At 38.4% G+C, this 22,437-nt stretch overlaps 1 protein-coding gene across 1 annotated transcript in view; it reads right to left on the bottom strand.

Annotated features, from left to right (window-relative positions):
• Positions 1–22,437, bottom strand: part of PIEZO2 (piezo type mechanosensitive ion channel component 2) — a 296,323-nt gene that overhangs the window by 111,658 nt on the left and 162,228 nt on the right. The window contains exons 6-7 of the mRNA XM_021388274.1: positions 12,287–12,497; positions 9,774–9,987 (exon numbers count right to left, since the gene is read on the bottom strand). Coding sequence (XP_021243949.1) covers positions 9,774–9,987; positions 12,287–12,497 — 425 coding nt within the window. The remainder of the gene's footprint in view (positions 1–9,773; positions 9,988–12,286; positions 12,498–22,437) is intronic.

Genomic DNA, 22,437 nt, shown 5'->3' with positions numbered 1-22,437 from the left:
AGAAATGGAAACTGTCATTCCTGATTATTTTTATATATATAAAAAAAGAATAGAATATAACTTGGTATAGGAAGGAAGAAAAAGGGATAATAAACAATATGGCACGGGGAAATGCCTGATTAACTAATTTCACAACCCAAACTGTTTAACAGCCATTTTTAAATCGATTGTAGACTGTACCTCATTGGTTGAGTTTTCATCTGTAAGTTACCAGCTTCAGCTAAATGAACATGAGCGAGAGATGAAGTGCATCCTCTCTGCATGCACAGAGAAACTGCTGTGGGCCACCCCTTGTGCAGACAGACACTGATTCCCCTGTGTGTGCTCACCTGAGATCAGTCAGGACTGCTTTTAGCACTACCTCTGAGAAATGTGGGATGATTCTTTTGCTAATGTTTATTTGTTGAGTTGAAAACACAAAGAGATACATAAGTGTTAAATATTTATCTTTGTAATTCCAGGGCATGCCAAGGCATGAAAATAAAGGCTGGCAAGCAACAGTAAGGAGAGGCTTGTTATGCCAAGAGAAGTCAGCTATCTATAAACCATACCTCCTAATGCCATAAAGCTGTAACAGTCTGAATCTGATAGGAGGGGAGTTCAGATCTCTCTGTTATTCTTCTGTCCTTCTTTTCAGGCACTTGCTCAGTGATCATAGTAGGCAGATCTGTGTTGTTCCAAAAAAGAAGACAACTAAAGACTCATTTCCTCACAGGCATCACCTGCATGTCCTCACAGGGAATTCTGTGACAGGCAAGGAGCCTGTATTCAAATGTGAGTGTGGAAATCATGAGTCGATGCTTTGCGTATAGAGGATGATCTGGCTCTTGCTGACAATGAGCAGAGCTTCTTTCAGTGCTGAGTTGTGTTGGGTACAAGTCATGGGAGTGGACGCAAAAGTGGGAAGGCTCTGTTATGAGTGACTGCACACCCATTTCTGCCAAATAAGAACCAACAGGCAAGTTTATCATGACACAGGGGCACTTGTAAAATCTTTGACACCTCTCCCCATTCCTTGCAACTCAACATCTCAACAAACACCAAGAAATTGGCAACTTCTACTCTTACATTAATGCACAGCTATTTGAGGGCAGAAGACAGCAAGAATGTGCAGCTTGCCAGCATTTTGTCATGCAGTGGTGACCGGTTTTACGTTTGCAGTATAAGCTCAGTTTCCGGATCCAGTGTATGTGTTGTTGGGAATGCCAAGACTCCCCTCTCCCCACCAATGAGAACAACCCATGATAAAAGAAAACCAGTCTCTCCTGTGTGCAGAAGACTTTTGTTTTCAAGAGCACATCTCTTGGTTTACATCCCTTGTTGCCTTTAAAAGGCGTTAGCATGGCTCTTACTTGCATTTGGAGACATTGGCCAAACACAGTCCTGTGAACAGCAAAAAATACTGTCTTGCTTTCTGTTTGGATAAAGGAATTTGAGAATAGGTTTCAAGATTGCCAAAAAAATCACCAATTTTTGGGTATATTTGCAACTCCATTTTCATTCAACATAAATACATTCTTCAGATGGAATGTATAGAGTTCATATATTCAACTCAAAAATCTTACCAGATCAGTACCAGACAGAAGAGAGAAATACCCCTCGCTTCACAGTCACACCTTATCCATGTCATTGCTTTTGCCAGTACACACATTTGTGAGCAACTATTGTCAAAGATGAAGCACAAGAAGAGTAAAATTTCATTAAAAACATCTGATGAGAACCTTGTGAACTTGCTAAGAATTGCAGTCAATGCCATCAAACCAGACTGATGCGTTAGTTTCACAAAAATCAAGGTCACAAATCCCACTAGTTTTGTGGTTTTGTTGCTCTTTTATTTACTGTTTTAATAAAAATATTAAAACTTAAAATAAATTTTCTTACTTATATATAAACTACATTATATATTTTATGAGGGCTGCTCTGAAAGTAATGCCTTCAATTTTATTATCTTGGCCCACAATGTCAGATGCAGACGCTTGTCATATGGCAGATGTTGGTGATTGAACCTTCCCTCCAATATTCTGTTATATGTTGTTGCTGTGTGACAGATGTCAGCAGAGGGGCAGGCTGACTAAATGGTATCTGACATCGAAATGCATATGAAACAAAGGGGTGGAACTGAATTCCAATATGTGAAAAAATGGCACCCCTTAACATTCATTGATGCATGCTGAACATTTATGGAGACCAACCAGTGGATATGAGCACAATGAGGTGGTGGGTGGTGCATTTCATCAGTGGCAACAGTGACAGTGGGTCACCTCTGCTGATGCAGGTTTTGATGAGCATGGCATAGAGCATCCAATTCATCACTTGTGAAAATGCGTAGCTAATGGTGGGAACTATGCTAATAATAGAGCTTTTGTAGCTGAGAATTTGTTTCATCAAGCAGAGTTACTGCTCATTGGATCTGTTGTAGTTTCCATGGAAATTAATAGGAGGCATTACTTTTGGAGTGACCTATATGCAACTCAGAACAACTCCTCTTCTCTCAAAGTTGCCCATGCAACCCAAAAAGTTGGACACATGTGAGTAACATGAACAAAGTCATGCCTGCTTCTACTGAGACTGGCTTTGGCGCTTGGTGTGGGGTGAGAGTTATGGAGGACATCAGTGGCTATGGGGATGGAGAGCCACTGTGCTGACTGACAGAGAAATTGCTGCAGCCTACCTACTAGTTCAGATATTGCTTTTTTCCAGATAATTTCAAACTTGCCATAAATTCTGGCACAAACGGGAATTTGCTGATTTTAAGGAACTGCAGTACGCAGTGAAAAGAGATGGCTATTAATAAGCAAGTGAAAACCAGCAAGGGCTACAAATTCTCACTAATAAAACTGTTAAGTCTACACGCACTTCCCCATTGTCACTACTGGACTTCCATCAAAACCTGAGCTAACCATTTTAAATCAATGCCGATACAACTCTGCTATAAAGTGATTGCAGCATAGACATTTATTGCATGCAAGCTGATAAGTGATTCCCCTAGGAATTCATCCAAATGAGCACTGAAAGAGGTGGATTCATTTTGGATGAACTTCTGAATGCCCACATGATAGACACAAAGCTGGAAATCTCACAATAGTGAGCAGGTTTGCAACAACTCCAAGTCTTTCCTGATACAACTGACTGGAAACTCCACCAGTGCTTCTCCTGTTGCATTTGGTTATTCCAGACAGCACTAACAGGATGGTTAACAGCGCAAAACTCAGAACATAAAAGATTAAATTACCCTTCTGCAGTCTTATAAAAAGTTCGATTTTAAATTAAATTCTGAGCCAGGTTCACTCAGTAGGACTATTTCTTTGCAAGTCACCTTGAGCACCAGCCTGTTCCGGTGAAGTAAGACACCAAAAGGGAACAAAAAAATATGCAAGTTTTGTTAAGAACCAGTACATCTCCCTCTTAGGAATGAGAAATAAACTTAATGGAAAAGTTCAGAAGACTTCCTACGAATTTTTTAGTATTGTTCAGTGAGGCAGGGGCTAGAGAAATCATTCAGAGTTCAAAGCCCCACAGAGTATTTGCACAATCCATGAGCAAAGGGATGAAAATCTTGCAACTTCTAGTGAGAAGAGACTAAGACTAACACTTAACTGGATAAGATAAACAGTATACCTTATGTATAAGACAGATCTTGCAAACTGAAATGGTCAAGAACAGCTCTCTTCTTCAAAGATTTCTTGGTTTTCTTTTGAGGTTTTCCATTCGTCTTAATCTCACTGCATTGCCCTACTTTGTTGTACTGAACAGTCTTGACTGTCCACTCATTGCTAACTGCCATGGCTTTCAGAAACAAAGTATGTGCTGTCGTGCTGCCTGTGAACAAGGGCTTTTATATCTGACCTTTTCCTAATAAAATCTGGTCAGCTTCAATTAGATCCGACAATAAAGTAACAGTCTTCTCAAAAACATGAAAATCGGAGGGTTTTTTTTTGAAAAAGTACTGACCCTGGAGAGAGAAGAGATGGTACAAGTGCTCTCATGAATATACCCATCCCACAGAATTAAACACTTGTGTGAAAGATTGTCTCAGCTGTGGCAGTATTTGAATCATTTTGGACACCAGATATAAAATATTAGGTAGTTAATAAGAAAAAAAATGTTCAGCTGATAGAAAATTATTTATTGTATAGTCCTGAAATGTTTCCTAGCATAAAATTGAGAAATTCACTTTGCATGGTGTACAAAGTTCTAGGTCAAAACATCCATTGTAGAATCATGCAATTCGTAACATTATTTATGCTGGGCTATCTCCTAGTTTAGAAAGTGATTACGATAATAGCTAGGATGGTTGCTGTCTTTTGTCAACAGGAGCCTGAACTTGCGTTTCTAAGCTGTTAACAGAATCATTCACTTCCTTTGTAAAATAATTTAAAAAATAAAGATAAGGAAGCAGAAGATAAAGCAGTAAGAAAGGACATAAACTAAAGCCTTCTATCTAAGTAGCATTAATAGTCTCCTAAACTGTTATGTACTATATTGCTGATATGAAACTCAGCTGCAAAAGAATAACTCAACGATGTGTAAGAATCACATCAATCACCTAAATCGTGTAAGAGAGAAATCCTGGCTCTCAGAGCCAAACCAGCCATAGGGACAAAAGTGGTGGCCAGCATGGCATGGTTCGGAGCATATTCTGAAAGGGCAAATCGTGCTTTTTCTGGCAGAGGAAGATGGAAACAGAGCTAGGACACAGCAGTGTCTTTGCATGGCACTTATCCAGAGGTCTCTGCCCTGGCAGCAAGTGCTGTAGTGCTGCCATGGTGGTAAGTGGCTAAAAAATCAGGCTGAAGGCACAAAAGCCATCCTAGCCAAAGGGCAGCTCAATATAGGACACACAAATGAACTTCAAACACTCTATCTTACCAAACACTGCCTCATGACCAGTTAGAGAGCAGCTCCAAAAATCACAGAAATTTATATGGGGGTATGAATATTCTGCCGCTCCCAGGTGAGCCACCTTTGAGGCAGGTGACAAAGATGGTCAGCAAGGGCTGATAGTGGGAGCAACTCAGGGGAAATGCTGTTTCCCAGCTCTCATTTCCAACTGTGCTGCAAATACAGCAAGAGATCAGTGCCTTACCCTGCAGTGATATAGACACTGCCAACAAGGGAATCAATCGATCAGCATTATCATGCTATTTTGGCACTATCTTCTATTCAGCTGAGGTTTTATTGGCACCCCTATCCTCTAATTTCAGAAAGATGATTACAGCGGAATATCCCACCCCTATCTGACAGCCCCAGGAATGTTTTAAGACTGTGCTTAGGTCTTATGCTCTGAATATACAGGGCCTTTGGGCTTCATATTCCAAATGCAGATAACAGCTTTTTGGAAGTTCAGGTGGAAAATTTCAGACTGGGCTTATCTCAGATGAATCTAAAGAAAACCTGGATATTCTGAATCAATATCTGTAGGAATACTCCTCTCCCATCAAGTAACAAATTTGTTACTAATCACCGTAAGACCTATTTTAAAATCCTGCCCTTGTGGAGATTTGCAGGCACCTTTCAGAAGAAAATTTCCTGTTTAAGACAGCCTGAGATTTGCCTTCCCCACTCAGATTGCAATGAAGCAAACCGTTGTTAATTCCAGATTCACTTAAAGAAGCTGTAAAATGATGTATCCCTGTCAAGTGGCTGGCACTCCCTGAACTCCCAGGTTTGCTTCAATTCCTAAGGGCGGTTGATTTCTTCCTATAGATTAAGCCATTTTTGTTTAAACTATTTTGAACATTACTTGCCTGAAAACTACAAGCAATGTAAGACCTGCATGTAAGACCAGCGCAAGATTTGAATCTTTAAGATAGCACATAGGTTTTAGTTTAAAATCTGATTGTGGGATTTTTAAACAAATATGCATATAAGCAAACGTTTGGACAGGAATAACTTTACTAAGTCAAGATAAACTTCATACCACTGCACTGATCCTATTTCTTCATGTTGGCAAGGCTTTATCATTGCCCTAATTACATCCTTTTGCCAAAACAAACTGCAACAGGAAGAAAAGAGGCAGCAATCTGAAAAATGACACATATTATTGTGCATTTTTTCAGGCTGTGACACTGTGTACTTAATTTCTAAAGTCATTTTAGCTAATTGACTTGTTTTTACTTAATCAGGTGAAAAGAACTTTATGGCAGAAGTAAGATATTTTCAGAATTTGGTTTCAAATGGATACTTCTCACTGTTGTTTTACCATCTCTATAAATCACCAATACTGCAATCAATAGAGCAGAATGTCAACACAGAAGGTAACTATTTTAAATGAAGGTATGAAAGGAGTGTGCTCATTTTATTTTTCGGAGATCAGGTAGTATTTAACCAGTGCTAACTTATGCGACTAGATAACTCCTAACTGAAGGGCAGACTTGCCTTATTAACACCAGACCCCCTGCACCGCTGAAGACATCCCTTTCCCAGGCAGTCAGAGCACTGCTTTGGATGGTTGCTACTCACATTTCCACCATGGGCTGGTCTGCAGAAGAAAAGCTGTGAACACAAGAGGAAGCTTCATACAAGCTCTTCAACTACTTGTGTACCTGACATGTTAGCTACACTTCAGTTTTTCAGTACCCTACATATTTTCCAATCTGCACATCCCAGTGCACACTGGATGGCATTTAAGTGTGTGTTCACACCATTTCTACATGCCCACTGCAGAACCAGAAAGTCACAACAGTAGGTTTGAAACTTTGTAGAAGATGTCTTCATGCTTGATAACAGCAATACAATAAATACACACGGCTGTGTTATCATACCATCGTATTGCATCCTATTGGTTATGGTATTTTGCTTGCAGAATCTCAGAAGGTTCCAGAGCAGAACGCATAAGTTTGCCACACCAGACCAGAGAGAATATATCTCTGTGGGTTTATTTCAGTCCATTCCTTTCAACAAAATTAATTTCCTCTGGCAACACTGTTCAATCACTTCTTACAATCACAGTTGCTGAGTTTTGAGTTGAAGCATTCTTAAAAGGAAGGAGCTGCTCAAGCACAATTCTAACCTAAGCTGACAAATATTAACTTGAGAATTTTCCAACTTGTCTGGGTACAGTCTAACTTTATCTAGTCTGAAATCAGTCACTGGAGTGGCAAACTGAGTGCATTATTATTTAGAGACAATACATCTTTATGTGAACCTGAAACAACCTGCAGATTTCTTGTGAACTTGAGACCTTGAACCCAGAAATGCCAACGTTAGCCTTATGCTCTGCAGAGAGAAGAAATACCCACATGTGTCCTGGTATCTTAGGAGAGCTTAAGCTGGGGGTCGAGCCCTCAAAAATTCCCAGAAAAACAGCCCTTCTTTCTTAATGTTTCCCTACTTCATTTGTGGATTAGGTTCCATCTGTAATGGCTCTAAAGTTAATAAATGCAAATACATGTACCTCTTGTACATTTCTGCATACAGTGAGTTTTCTGCAACTAAATAAGGAGAGTTCATATAACTGAGTAAATATGAGAACAATCTTTTCTTCTCCTTTTACAAAAAGACAATAAATAACATATTCTGGGTGAGAACAGTAGACAAAAATACTGAGAATCAGATCATTTTCCCAATATATAATTTACCCATTCAAGACATTTGCTAGTATTAATGGGAACTCTGCATATTTAGCTCTGTATCAAACCAAGATGGCACATAAAATAGCAAGGCATCAATTTTTTTCTGGGATGAGAAACTCAAAGATATTTTTCTGTACTAGTCCAGTACATGTTACTCTCATTTTCTTCTGCTGTAGCTGCTGCTTATATTGCAGTCCTGCTCCAGTCATTAAAAGCTTTATCAGTGGCTTTTCCTTATGCTCAGATTTGCACATTCAAGCACTCAGAATACCTGCCTTGATGCTCTTCAAACACTTCTGCCTAAAGGAAAATCAAAGAAAATTCACAGAAGAATCGTGACTGAGGAAAGAAGAAAATAATTACTGCACCTCCTGCTGAAGATGCTATCAGTGTTTTGCATCTTCAGATATGATTTCCTATGTAATTTAGAAGATAGTGCTTCACATCATATATGTAACAGACAGAGTTCAAAAGAGTACAATTTCAAGAGAAAGTCTGCAAAGAGATTACATGATTTTTGCTTAAACAAAACCTAGCAAGAACAGAAGTTCCAAAGTCCAACAACAGGAATTTTTTAATCCAGCTCTGAAGGTGTTTTGTCTTTCTTCAGTGAGATAAAGATAATTTGCTTGCGATCATATTTTTAACTTCAAAAATTAGTGACTATGCTGAAGTGGTATCTGCACTAAATGAAATTTAATCATAAATTGTAAAATTACACTATTTACAAAAAATAAATTAGTGCAGGGACTAAGCCTGAGACTAAATAAATTGAAAATTAGAGTTGATTAAAATTAATAATAAATATATTAAAATGAAGAAAGACACTTTTACAGCTGATGTGTCTGAAGAGTGTTTCTTGTATACTAGCAGAAATGTTGTGAAACATACTTCCTTTCCGTGAGAATTTTTTTTCTTGTTTGGAACATTGTGAGATGATATCCTCATACCTAAATAGATGAAAAATTTTGTTTTATGAATACACGGAGAAAGCAATACAAAAGTTTTAGGGAAGTTGGTAGTATTTCAGCAAGTCAGAACTAGAAATCACTCATTCTCCTGTATTGACCTCTAGGTGGCATGAAAGAACCTAAACGAAGTAAACCTTTTTCTGATTTTCCTGGTAATCTTATGCCCTCCAAAATCAGCTTCCTCAAATCAGTAGTTCCAACATCACATCACACACATCTATTAATCTGTACCAAATAAAACGTCAAAATATGTATTAAAGTACCAACTACTGTGGCTAAGCAGCTCATTTTTAGTGCTTTTAATGAAGTGCTTTGAGATACAAATCATTAATTGATTCACACCAATACATCTGATATCCCTTCACGTTCATCTTACAATACCTACAAGAAACAATGAACTTACTAGAAAAAAAAAAAAGTTTTACATCAAGTTTAACATAAGGAATGGCACCCAAATGGCACCCAATGTCACTAAAAAAAACATATCCTGAAAACAGTTTGCAACCGCGGTGCAGAAGAAAAAAAAAGGCATAAAATACATCTGTTACTTCATTTTCTTTTATAATACAGTATAAAAGCACATCAAGACATTAGAGGGTCAGCAAAGTCACATCTATTCAGTATTTACTGCAGCAATAACTAGAAATATTGGTTTTTGACAGAAAATGATGAGGCTGTTGATATGAACATAAGATTGGCATGTTCTGTGTGACCACTGAGAATTTTTATATTCCCAGCCTAGTATTATGCACAGCAGATGATGTACCACAACTGCCTTGAGTCTCTGAACACAAGGGTGGCAGATTACTTGTGCATTCTGCCTCAGTTAAGACACTACTTCATTAGACCTCAGAACATTTCTTTCCCTCGAAGAAAAATGTGCATGCATACATCTCCTTTGCACCAATGCTGCTACTGGTTTCCTTTATCTCCTGTCTTAGTCAAATCCTTCTCACTCACATCTGAGGATCACTTTGATAAAAACAAAACTCATCTTCCCCTTCTAACAAGCCCCAGCTCTCTGTACTCAATTTCTCAGCCAGGGCTGTCACTGCTCTACTATCCCAAACCATTCATCCTGTATTGCTTCCACTCTTCAAAGACCAAACAAGACTTTTTCCAAAGTTATGCATAGAATTTGTCAAAGTAAAGGCCATCTGCTTCAGCATGTGATAACAGAGCACTGCATCAGATGACCACAATTACACAAGAAAGGAATTTCTCTTACCTGGCATAGAAGTCTTTTGGTGGAACAACCTCCTGGAAGAACTGCAACTGGTACAGATAAAGTCCAATCAAGTGCCCTGCACTGAATATAGCCATTAATACGCACAGACAGCTGAATATCAGCGGATCAAATGCTTGGCAACAGGACCACCATGTGCACAGGCCCAAAAATACAAAGAAATATACAGCTGAGGTCAAGGATGGCACCATCATACCTGCAAAAACAAAAACATGGAGGGTTGGAAAAATGTGGGAAAAACCACAATTTGGTTAAATCTGAAGTCTGACAAGTGTATTTAATAACTTAATCTAACTATCTTTATGCTAACTATTAAAGTTAGCTCTTAAGACTGCTACTAATTGGAAGACTAGAGGAAAAGGATCCTCTTTTTTTATTGCTCGATTCACTTATTCTGGACCTTTGCACTTGGGACGCAACCACTCTTCACGAATCTTCTCTTACATTTGTAAATACATTTCACAAAGCATGGAGAAAACCAGAAATGTGGCTGCAAGGCTGGCCAATAGATGAACTGCCATATTAAATTTCAAAATGAATAGTAAGTATAAGATGCTAAAATGATACAATGGATGAACAGTGAAAAGCCTTGTCATGTAAAACTTGAGATATTTGAATTACTAAAAATGGAAAAAAAAAAACAACCCTGATGCATATACTGATGAATATACATCTGCACCTTTCACAGAACAGAGTTCTTGCAGGGCAGAATGGGACAGGGAGGGACTCAGAAGGCAAAGGGCTTCACTCTGGATTTTAATGGCAGAAATTCTCAAAAGCTGGAGTGGCCACATCCATGTGATACTCAGCAACATATAGGTACCATAAGGACCCTCAGCTGTGGAAATGTTGCCCAAGTTTCATTATCACATCCTTTTACACCACAGAGTGCTTGTCTCTGCTCCAGTGCTGGCTTCTCCATGGGTTTACAGATTTAAATGCGTGGCAGGACCACAGGGATCATTTATTCTGACTGCCTCCGTAACGCAGGATATAAAACTTTGCCTAGTAATTTCTGCCTTGAGCCTCTAACTACTTATTTTCTTCCTTCAAAGAGATACTTTGTCTTTATTTAATCACTTTAGGAGAAGGAGAATATGCTATATCCATAAATAAGTTGTTTATATGGCCGATTACTCCAGCTGTGAAAAATTCAAAATTTATTTCTGGTCTCAAATTGCCCAAGTTTACCACTTAGCTGTTGGATCACATTAGAAGTTCTGCTGGATGAGATGTCTGCTACAGAAATGTAGGCCCTTTGTAACTTTGTCAGTACTTTCAGACTGCAATCAAATCATCATTCATCTTTTTTTTTTTCCTGGCACAGTGACTAAGGAAGTATTTAACTAATTAAACTTGAGGTCTCTCTCTGGAATATCTATGGAATACAGGCTTCCAAGACCTCAGGCCTTTTTTTGTAACTCTCCTCTGAACACCTTCCAGTCCTCAGCGTGTTTTGGAATTACACAGGCAAGCTGCCCAGTGCCACTTCAGTTTCATCCTCCAAAGGTCGCATTTTGTTGTTTGTTTGCTTTATGCTCACGCAACTTCTAAAAGATACTGAAATCATTTTCATTTGCCTGTATCTATCAGTTACTTTTGTTTCATGGCACCTCTCTTCCCCGATGTCAGTCTCCATGGTGATCCATATCACCTATTTTTTTTTCCCTTTTAGATTTATTACTTAGATTTTGTTTATATGTAAGACTGCTAGATGAGATTACCTTACTGAAAAAGCCTACCTTACCAAGAGTCACACCCCACCTGTCCTTATCATCCAATATCAATACCAAACTTTTTTTTGTACTTTGTATACTTTATATTCTTGCATACTTCTACGTTAGGTATATACTTATACTTCATAAGTGAGGCCTCCATTCAAACATCTGTGTAGGCTGATAAATACTAATTTACATCTGCAGGAACCAATTTTAAATTCATGTGTTACAATCTTCAGTGATTTTGTGTACTTCAATTCCCTCCGTAGCTGATTATGTATTACTAAATCAAATGTTATATAAAATGTTAGATTTATTAAAAAATCCTGCTTTTACCAGCCAACATTAAAGTCACATCAAAAGCCATTGTGAAGTTTATCTCTTTTGTTATACATTGCGTGGTTGTCCTATTCATCTTTTTCTTTTCCTTTTTTTTTAAAGGCAATGTGAACAGAGTTCATTTTTACACTTGGAATAGACAGTACCAAATCTATAAATTTATGTCATAGTCACAGTATGCAACTGTTCACCATTTGGCTAGAATAAAAACTGTAAAAGTCATATACAGAATGATAGGACAACACAGTAGTACAAAAAAATTAAGCAATTCAGTATATTCCAATGCCTGCCAAAAAGTTAATTTAAATAAAATCAGCAGCAGTTTCTTTTCCCTTCAAAATTTCCATTGTTATTCCCGCAGGCGCCGAAGTGCTGAAAACTCATTTCTTAAATGCATAATCCAATGGGCTCTGGAGGAAATTTTTCAAAAGCACCAACCTGCTGAACCAAGTAAAATTGTAACAACAACTTTTCCAGTGGTGATTATCATGTTGCCAATAAACTCTCTCAGTTTGGATGCTAGGGAGGCAATTCTACGCAGCAGTTTTAATTTCATCGTTTCCTCGAATTCTGCTTCGCCACAGTCTTCATCATCAAGGTCTTCTTCATACATCAAAGCATCATCTGGCTCTAACTTTTCTCTTACAGCCTAAAGGAGGAGTATTAAAAAAGAAAAAATGCAAAAGAGAAAGAGATTTTGAAATTTTAAAACACAGATATAATATTTAATAATGAAGCTTAACAATGAAGCCTTCTTATAATCTTCAACAAGGAAGTTCTTCAAGGAGTAAGAGTTATGAAAGTTGTACTAAAGCTAGAGTTATGCATTGATGGCTCTCAAGAGAAAAGGAGATTAATACAATAAGCCACAAATTCTGTATGAAATTTTATTTGGTTGGCAGAGCATCCTTTCCATCTTGTGATATATAATCTCAAATTCCTCTTTGGCTCAATGGCTTTGAGTATAAGCTTCATACAATAACCAAAAGTACATTCCTGGTTGAAGCTCCTCAGCTAACTCTTCCTTTCAACCCTTTCTCAGTGATCTGAGGCAGAGCAACAAGGGCTGAGATAAATGGGCAGATAGTTCATGAGGAAGGGCCGGTTGAGAGAGAAAAACTATACCCAGCAGAGACTCAGGGAAAGAATCAGAAATGAGGAGGTTGGCAGACTATAAAAGAATCAAAGAAAAAGTCAATGGGAGAGAAGTAGCGAAAGCCTAAGTGATCTGCAAAAATTTAGAAAATGAGACCAGTGGTTTAGAACTGCATTATGAAAAAAAGGAAAAGAAGGAAATGGGAAAAGGTCCTTCATACTTGAACAGTTTGTTAGGGTTTGGCAGTGGCCTTCACCATCAAGCCTCCATCGTATCTTGGAGACCAGAAGACATACAGAGCTATTGAGTGATGCAGAATAAATCATCAACCAACTATGAGAATCACCAGGATAAGAAGGCCCACCCAGACAAACTATTTATGGAAAAGTTAGTCATTCACTGACACGAAGGGGCATACATATACATATTAGAATGTAGTAGTTTAGTGCCAGATTCTCACTCTGTGTAATACAGCATAGCTTCTTTGGCACTAATCTGAATTTACATTAGCTAATGTTCTGGCCAAGCAGTATCTCTGTAAAAGTGAGAAAGAGAGACTATTGATATTTTTCATTAGAATATCAATTTTATATTTGTTAGTGACTTCTGGCAGAAAAAAAATCCACATTGACAGATAAGATTGCAGCAGGAATGGCTGAACTTTCAGCCTGCTTAATTCAACCAAATTCTTCAGTACCATTTTGTTATGTAGATTCTCAAAGGGAAAAAAATTCTCATGGGATCCCTTGTTTCACCTCTAAGCTCAGTGCCAACTTTCTCCTCTTGCTCTGGAGCATTAACAATGTTGTGATTGCCCAGAAAGAGCTCACTCATTCTCAAGAGTATCTATTTTACAGACGATGAAATATATATTAAATACAACAGGACTGATAGAGGAAATGTACCTTTCTCTTGGACATATCCAGCTATTTCACTAACTATATCCATTATAAATAGCGTAAGGTAACATTTTAATCATTTTGTTATTGTCACCATTCACTCCCAGAGCTCTCCACATGCAAATTATTAGATCCTGATGCAGAATAATGGAGAGGAGATGGCAGTCCAAACAGGCAGTTGTCACATTTTGGGCCATTCAGCACAAATAAGTTTTATATCCATTCATTGTTTCAGCTTACTTCTGCTAAGAAAGTATTCAGAAACAATGCTGATGGTAGTTTGAATGATACATTATGCTCTTACTTCTAGCAAAACTGTTTTAGTGAGAAAGACATACAAAGGGCAAAAGTAATGATCACTCCTGCTTGGGCTGTAATTACCAGGTGAACTTGCTCCTCATCTAGTCCTCTGGGCTCAGTCTTACTCCACCTGAACTGGCTCTGGCATTCTGTTCCTTCAGTTTAATATGACCAGTGAACAGTGAGACCTTTAACAGTATTTACACCTCAAACCAAAGAGAATTCAGAAAATATGAAACGGCACTCCTAATATGCACAGGCCTGTGGACCTGTGTGAAGGAGTGCATTGTTTCCTCAGCTAGTACTTTCAATTTATCAAAGACAGCAGGCATTAAAATGTGGAATTAAAAAAAAAAAAGTGAAGGAAATAATTTCAAAATAAATAAGATATTCCAAGGGAGACTGTGAGGACAAATATCTGGATGATTATCATATATTGCGAACCTATATTGCAAGTCATACATTTACTACAGCTAGTTAACACTTAACTTTACATATGCAAGAACAAGACTTAAAAGTCTGAAGAGAGACAAAAGAAAATAAAAATACTTTATCCATAAGAAAATAGAAAAAGTTCTCAAGGGAAAAGTAACACAAAATATTTTTAAGTATACATAATACTTTCAAGGAAAAAAATAAAAAAAGAGGATGAGAGGTAAGAAAGCCACATTAGAGCAGCCCAACTTTCTTTGTCTTAACAGTTTCCTATTTATAATCTGCTACTGATACATATGACACAGCATGCCCATGAAGAGGTACTAGGAAGGAGAATATTTCACTCAACCAGGATAACGCTAAGAACGAGATGATGGTCAAAAGTTTCCATGAACTGAGCTGTACAGACCGTAAACATAGCTAGAAGCCTAAAAGTGGATGATTTACCAAAGAAGTTACCTTGTATTTCCACTTCTATTTAGACAGCAAAATAAGTACTTCAGGATCTACAAAAAAGTTACAGAGGCATAAAAACTTCACAGGAAATGCAGAACAACCTACTTCAGGTCTTACCGTAATCATCAGCTGTCCTAAAGAAAACCACATTTTTCTAATCCTCAGGAAATACTGATTTCTCAAATTTTCCTTCTAAAACTGCAAATCTCTCCCTGTTTTGACTTGAGGCTCTTCAATCATTCTCCTCTGTTAAAGAGAAGCTATCACATGGGAAAATCTGATCATCAGCAACAACCGTAATCTGCAGTCATTGAAGCTTTTCCAGAACAGTCGATTCGGCAGCTTGTCATCACAATCTGAATTATCAGTGATGTTGCTGTACAAAGACTCCCTGTTTTCAGAGTTCAGGCCTTTACACGAGCAAAATACCTGGAAAGAGTGGAGTCACAAAATTCCAGCATGGCTGAGGCAGGCAGGGTCCTCTGGGTCCCCCTGTCCCAGCCCTGCTGCAGCAGCACCACCCAGAGCAGGGTGCCCAGGCCCATGGCCAGGCGGCTTCTGGAGACCTCCAAGGAGGAGACCCCACAGCCTCTGGGCAGCCTCTGCCAGTGCTCCGTCACCTGCACAGCACAGAAGTGCTCCTGGTGTTCAGAGGGAACCTCCTGTGCTCCAGTTTGTGCCCATGGCCTCTTGTGCTGGCAGCAGGTGCCACAAATGTTAGTGGACCCAAACTACTGAGGTTAGCTTCTGCTAACAAACTAGGTTAGCTTCTACATCTCTCAGTGCCCTATCTGTAAGCTTTTATGAACGATACCTTAGTTCTCTGCCTTATTCTGTCTCCCAGTGGTGTCACTCATGCCCCAGTCAATGATTATTTCAGTGAAAAGACTCTGAGAGCTAAGCAACTATAGGTTTGATATTTTGTATACAAACATATCTGTTTGTATTTTGGTATCCAAGGTGAAGTGAAGTAGCTGAAAGGCCATGTTCCTTTCCTGAAGTAGCTGAAAGGCCATGTTCCAGTGTATATCAAGAAGACAAACTTTGAATTCTCCCACACTTACACCCACCCCCAACCAACTGGGTTAGCTGGGACAGCTTTCCACTTTTTCACGCTGAACACTTCAAATTGCCAAAGGCATGCAAACAGTGAACAGTTCTTACATTCAGCATGGTGATAATGTGCGTGTTGTTTTAATGCTTTCTGATGATTAAATAGCCATGCAAGCACACGCTCATCACAGAACACCATTCCTCCAGTCAGACGGTTTTGCAAAGCTCTTTTTACTATGTGGATTAGTCCAAAGCTACAAACCCATGCTACGTAGGCTACAGTTAGAAAAATACTTTTACTTCCATAATAAATTACTTATTATGCAATTACAGGATCCCTGTGGATGCTGATTAAATCAAATAAACTTCTCCATTCAAGGAGTATAGAGCATTTGTGAAGTCATAAACATGTGTTTCTATGACCTTTGCTCTGTGGAGCAGGGCCCCAGGACTTTTTATAAACAGACTAAATGCAGCTTAGGTTTTTCAGCAATCGTGTGGAAGTCCCATGAGTATTTATTGTAAAACATTTTTTTTTTTCAACTGTAAAATTGAGAGAGAGTACAGGCAAGGAAACAGTATTGCCTCTGTGGCAGCTACAGCAGCTACTATTGTGGCTAGGGCCAGAATGTCCATTAGCTACTTTGGGGGTTGGTTTATTAATATCTAACTTTTACATGTTTCATCTGGTACAGTATAAACACTGCTGCAGAAAGATATCCTCTAGGTCCAGAGATATATTTACTAACAGGAAGCTCTAACTCCAACCAAAAGCCCATTCTTGCTTCAGAATTTTCCTTGCTTTGCACCTATGCTTACTGCTATTGTGTCTGTGAACACAAATTTACTTGTTTATTGACTTTTCATTTCTACAAAGGAAATGAATGCAATGCTTCAAAAATCCAAACAACACGAGCAACAATATTTAACTAACCACCCCTGTTACAACTAAGGATACACGAGTCTGTCCCAATGGATGCAAATCCTACGCCTGTGAATGTGCTGCATTATCGACACCTCTAAAGTATGCGCTGCTAAGCTCACAAGTGTAAGTTCTCATGAGAGTTCAGGTGCTTCCTCCTTCCCGTTGGCTGATAAATGCTGTACAAACAGCTTCTTTTGCAGGGTTTTGACATTTCCTCCCAGCCAGTACCAGGAAACTAACATACAGGAGTGAGTACATGAAAAATAAAACTGAGGAAAACATATAGTTGGGTAAAAATTACTTTTTTACTTTTTATATCCAACTTTTTATAATGTGTTGCTTTCAGAACTTTTAATTAAGGTTAAATGGATCCTGCTATGTCAGCTCTGTTTATCTGCAGATTATGTGGGAATTAAAAAAAAGTTTTAGAGAGATGATGTGATAAGCCTCATTATCCAAGTCAATGGTGAGATGACACAAGTCAATGGTGAGATGACACTGTTTTCCAGGTGGATTACAGGTGGGAGAAATGCAAACTGCACTGCGCATCATGTCTATTTCTTTTTTTTAATTCTAGTTTTATTTCCTTTCTTATTAAGCTGTTTTTATCTCAACCTACATGTTCTCACACTTTTACCTTTTACCCAATTTGCCCCCATCCCACAGGGAGGTGTGAGTGAATGGCTGTGTGGTGCTGAGCTGCTGCCAGGTTAAACCACCTCAAGCAGTAACACCCGAGATGGCAAAAAAAACAAGCAGCCCAGCATCCCTGGTGCTGGCACTACCTTGCTCCCAAGGCAACTTGACTGTCCCCCAGTTGCACTCCGCACAGTGCCTCTGTGAAAGAAAGTCTGAAACAACCTCTGCAGGAGCAGGCGGCCACTGACTTAAGCACACTCGTGTTGTCCCTTAATTGCCATTAGGGCTGCAGAGTTTGTCCTGACAAGGAGCTACTGCCTGGAGCCTGCACCTTTCCTGGGCCCCCTCCATAGCAGCCTTACCCTACAACTATTTTGTAGCCTTTAACTAGAGAAAGCTGGTGCGCTCTGTTAAGATGAACCATATCAGAACATGGCTGAGTTCCTACTTTTAGGCATACTTAAAAAGCATTTTTTTTCTCTTTTTTTTTTTTAACTAAAAAGATCCTTATTTTTAGAAATCAGATAGTTACAGAAGTAGGAGGAATTCATCACAAACCTACTATTGGTAGCAGTATCTCTAAATACACCCTGAAAATGCATGTAGAAAAATTAACCAGAGTAACATAATATTCTCTAGACAGATCCGTCTATGAGTACAAAAACTGGAAGAGAAATTTAAGTACTATTTGTTTTACCATCAAAGGAACTGCAAACCCTTAATGGGATATAAATGATTGCACGTTTAACCTTCAGTCAATACTAAACCACGCTAAGGTATTCATTTATTGCATTTCGATTTTCGCAAGAAAGTGGAGAACTCTACAGTTCTTACGAAATGTCCAGCATATGAGAAGCAGTGTCTATCTGCTTTTTCAACCACAGAAACTTTCATACTGATAATTCCTGTGTCATTCAACTTGAGCTGTACAGAAACAGAGCTGCCTAGCAAGAGTGTCTTCTTCAAGATCAGCTTGTGTGAGATAGATGTGCTCAAAAAGAACTCAGATGGGTCTGCAGAACCTTTCTCTATACAAGCAGAGAAGAGGTAGGGCTGCAGATTACAAGCCCAGGCTGCAGAAGAAACCCACTCTCTGGACTCAGCAGTCTACACTCAAGGTCAGTTCTGCACTGAGAAACTTCAGAGGAAAAACCTGCTAGATGAGCAGAGCTAATCAAATGTGACAACTGCAATAAGTAAGTAATTTTGGTAGGTGCGAGGTTAAGAAGAAAAGCCTTTTGGAATTCGAATAGCATTCTAAGACTGATATTATACCTAGGAGAAAAGTCCTAAATCAATTTTAAATCCTATAATCTTAATGAAGAATGTTATCACTGACATGTCTAAAGCATTCTAAATCTTGAGTTAAATGCCTACATAGTACTAGATAAAATTGGAAGGGTTGTACCATCAAAAATAACGTTCAATACATCTGCAGGTTTTGACAGAATTGAACTGTGAGCAATTCCAGAGTAAAATATCCTGTAGGAAAGAGTCACTCATTACACAAAAAAAATGATCAGGGTATACACTGGAAGCATTTAGGGACAAAGGCATTTAGAGATTCAGAGGAAATGAGAAAAAAAATAGAGAGAAAAAGAAATAAAGAAAAGGCCAGTTCTGAAGCAGGATAACAGGAAGTCAAAATCATCAAATCCTGTATACAATAGATATTGTACCGAGAAGGCCAAAGATTATTTCGCTTCCAATGTACCTACTGCACCTGAGCAAACATCAAGTGATTTCAGCACAAGACTCACTTAGTGAATATGGAAATAGAGTTTCACATTTCAGCTTCAAAAAGCTGTCAGACATATAAGCCAAATGCAAAAGAGAGAGGAACTCACAGGCAGAGTTTGGTGGTTTGGCCTGAGATGATTAAACATGGATTTTAGTGAAAAGGAAATAGGAAGGCTTGGGTTATGACTATAAGGCACAATTCAGTACAAACTCTAAATGAGCTAGTGCAGATATGTGAAGCTGCATAGCACCCATATGGAGTAATTCCTGGATGAAGAAATACACGCATTGTACCATTATCCATCATGCTGAGAAGCACAATAAATAGCCCAACTGGAGTGCCATGGTTATTGCAGTATTGCCTCAGCTTCATAGAAGTAGCCTGGGTACTTCTCCAGTACCAGTACTGCCCTACAGAGGCCACAGACTACTGGGATGAATGGGAGAATGGAATATCTAATCTACAGAAAGACTTCTTTCATCATGCAAAACAAGCATCAAAAAATATATATTTTTTTCTCAAAATATCAGGGAAATAAATGCTGGAGAAGAAATCACACTGAATCAAAAGAGCACAAAAACTAGATAATATAATGCAGTTGGGAATATATGTACAACCTAAATTAGAGGGTTTCTAACCACTAGGAAAAGAAACAAAAAAGCCAACAAACAAACAAAAAACACACAAAAAACCCACAAAATTTCAGCATGGGGCCTAGTCAGGAGCAATGAGATGAAGAAAAATGGCTCTGTTTTCAAGATGGGCTTTCCTATCTTCCAGAGGGAATTACATGATACAGCTGCCTGAAATAGTAAGAGAATGAATTCAGATCCTTTCTTGGATTGTGTTATTCATCTCTTTGGCTGATAAAGGAAATAATATTCTAATTTTTTGCCCCCCTGGTTAACAATACTGCATCTAAAAACTTGGAAATGAAGACTGTTAGAAGAGCAAACCAATAAGACCAGTGGAGAGCTGTCACAAGAAGAATTTCATTACACATATGTCCTGTTTCTAACCAAACCGGGGCAGGTGCATGCTGATGTTTCATGCTAAACAGGCTAACAGCATTTGGTAATACATAATGTATTGCACTATGTAACATTATCTAGCTGAGGGACTGCTGTAGTGTAATTGCATATTTGTGTTAAGACTTATCCAAATACATGTGCATCAAACAAAGAAGCTAATGTAACTTGTAAACTTCTGACCCCAGTTAAGACAAGATGCATTAGAATTGTTACTGAGGGAGGCAGGGCAAGGTCTGGCAAACTTCACTACTACAAACACTGCAGGCAAAGAGATAAGGATACTCTCCTAAAACCACATAAATAAGGTGTTACATCTTACTCTCACTACATTCAAAGCACACTAGGACCAACTGGATATTGACCAGTTGTTCAGAGGTCAAAACCAAAGAAGTATTTATAATCAATTAGAAAAAGTGAGCAAACATCATGCTAAATAAACATGCTGAAGGAAAAAAAAACAAACAATGAGGTAAAAGATGAGAACACAAAAAGAGGTGCCTTCAGGAAGCTAAAAGAAACCAAGATGTTCATTACCTCTCTCTGTTTCCCTCTTTATCCCCTGTAGCATCTTGATACGCTTATTTACCGTCTCTGAAGAAAAGCAGATAGTGAAGAAGCCTAAATTGTGGGTGGGAATATGCCTACAGAAGTCAGAGCCAGATGATCAAGTCAGGTGAATGTCTGATACTGTTAGAATAACATTAGATGAAGATAAACATAAACACAAAGCAATAAACTCAGGAAAACTAAGCTCATCCCAGGAAAACAGGACAGTCATCTAGACAGGGTCATGAGCACCACTGTAAATAGTTCAAAGGAAACCTGCAGGTGTTAGCAACTACAACGAATGTGAAAACTCATCTTTCCCAGAACGTGCCTTAGTCTGAATTAGTTCTGCCCATTATACAGGATGTCCAAGTAGATGATGCACTCGTAGATTCATCCCACCCAACGTCCTCGGAATCTTACAAGTAATGTAATCATACCATCATTTAGATCATTTATCTGAAATGCTGAGGCATTGATATTCCATGTACCTCAAGAGGATATTGCAGAACATAAGCTTGTCCAGAGAAAAATGATGAAAATGACCAAAGAAATGAAAAAAAAAAGAACAGGGATTGCTTACCTTTTAAAGGATAAATATGTAAGATAATAAATAATTTGATTTCCCTCATACCATCTCGTGCTGTTTTATAACATGTAATACAAGAGACCTTCCATAAAATTAAAAGGTGTTAAATTTAAAATAAAATCAGAGAGCAGTTGTTAAGTTGTGGAAGTCCTTGCTTCATGACGCTACCGAAGCCAAGAAATTAATGAGGTATTAAAAGGGACTGGATAATTATATGTTTAACAAGACTATACAGAGTAGCTATAATTAACAACAACATTTTTGGAAGGGATATGAAACCATATGTTTTAGGATTAAAGCCAGTCTCTCGCTAGGAGAGATCAGGATAAATAGCAATATTGGAGACAGGGAAAAAGTTATCTCTAACTTGCTTATTGTGGTAATACACAAGGTACCAGCTACTTCCAGGATGAGGGTACTGGTCTAAATGGGCAATTTCTAGACTAAGAAGACCTTAGACAAAGCATGGAATGTGTATAACTCTCAGAGCTTGTCTAAACTGTCCTGTGTATGTTGCATTTGCACTTGGAAACTCGAATCGAAGGAGAGCTCTAAATGGACTACGTGCCTCATGTAGGTGTATGACAAATAGCCACAGCTCCTCAGCCTATTGATTAGAAAGGCAAAGTTGTGAAACCAAGCATTATTGCCATTCCTATTTGCTAAGTGACACAGAAGCTGAGAGACAGATGAAGTAAGAAGCTTGAGGGCACAAAACAAGTATGTGGCTGATGTGAGAACCTCCCGATTTCATTCCAAGCCAAGTTTTCCTCAGATTCTTCCCAAACTTTAGTTTATTTTAAAACAATTTCCTCTTATTTTCTTTTCTTCTCTTTTTGAGAAACAAATCTCTGTCTTCCACAAAGAACAGTAAGGGTG

Source organism: Numida meleagris, chromosome 2, assembly GCF_002078875.1.
Source record: "Numida meleagris isolate 19003 breed g44 Domestic line chromosome 2, NumMel1.0, whole genome shotgun sequence".
Taxonomy (NCBI): Eukaryota; Metazoa; Chordata; class Aves; order Galliformes; family Numididae; genus Numida; species Numida meleagris.
This window is presented reverse-complemented; position numbering and strand designations above follow the sequence as displayed.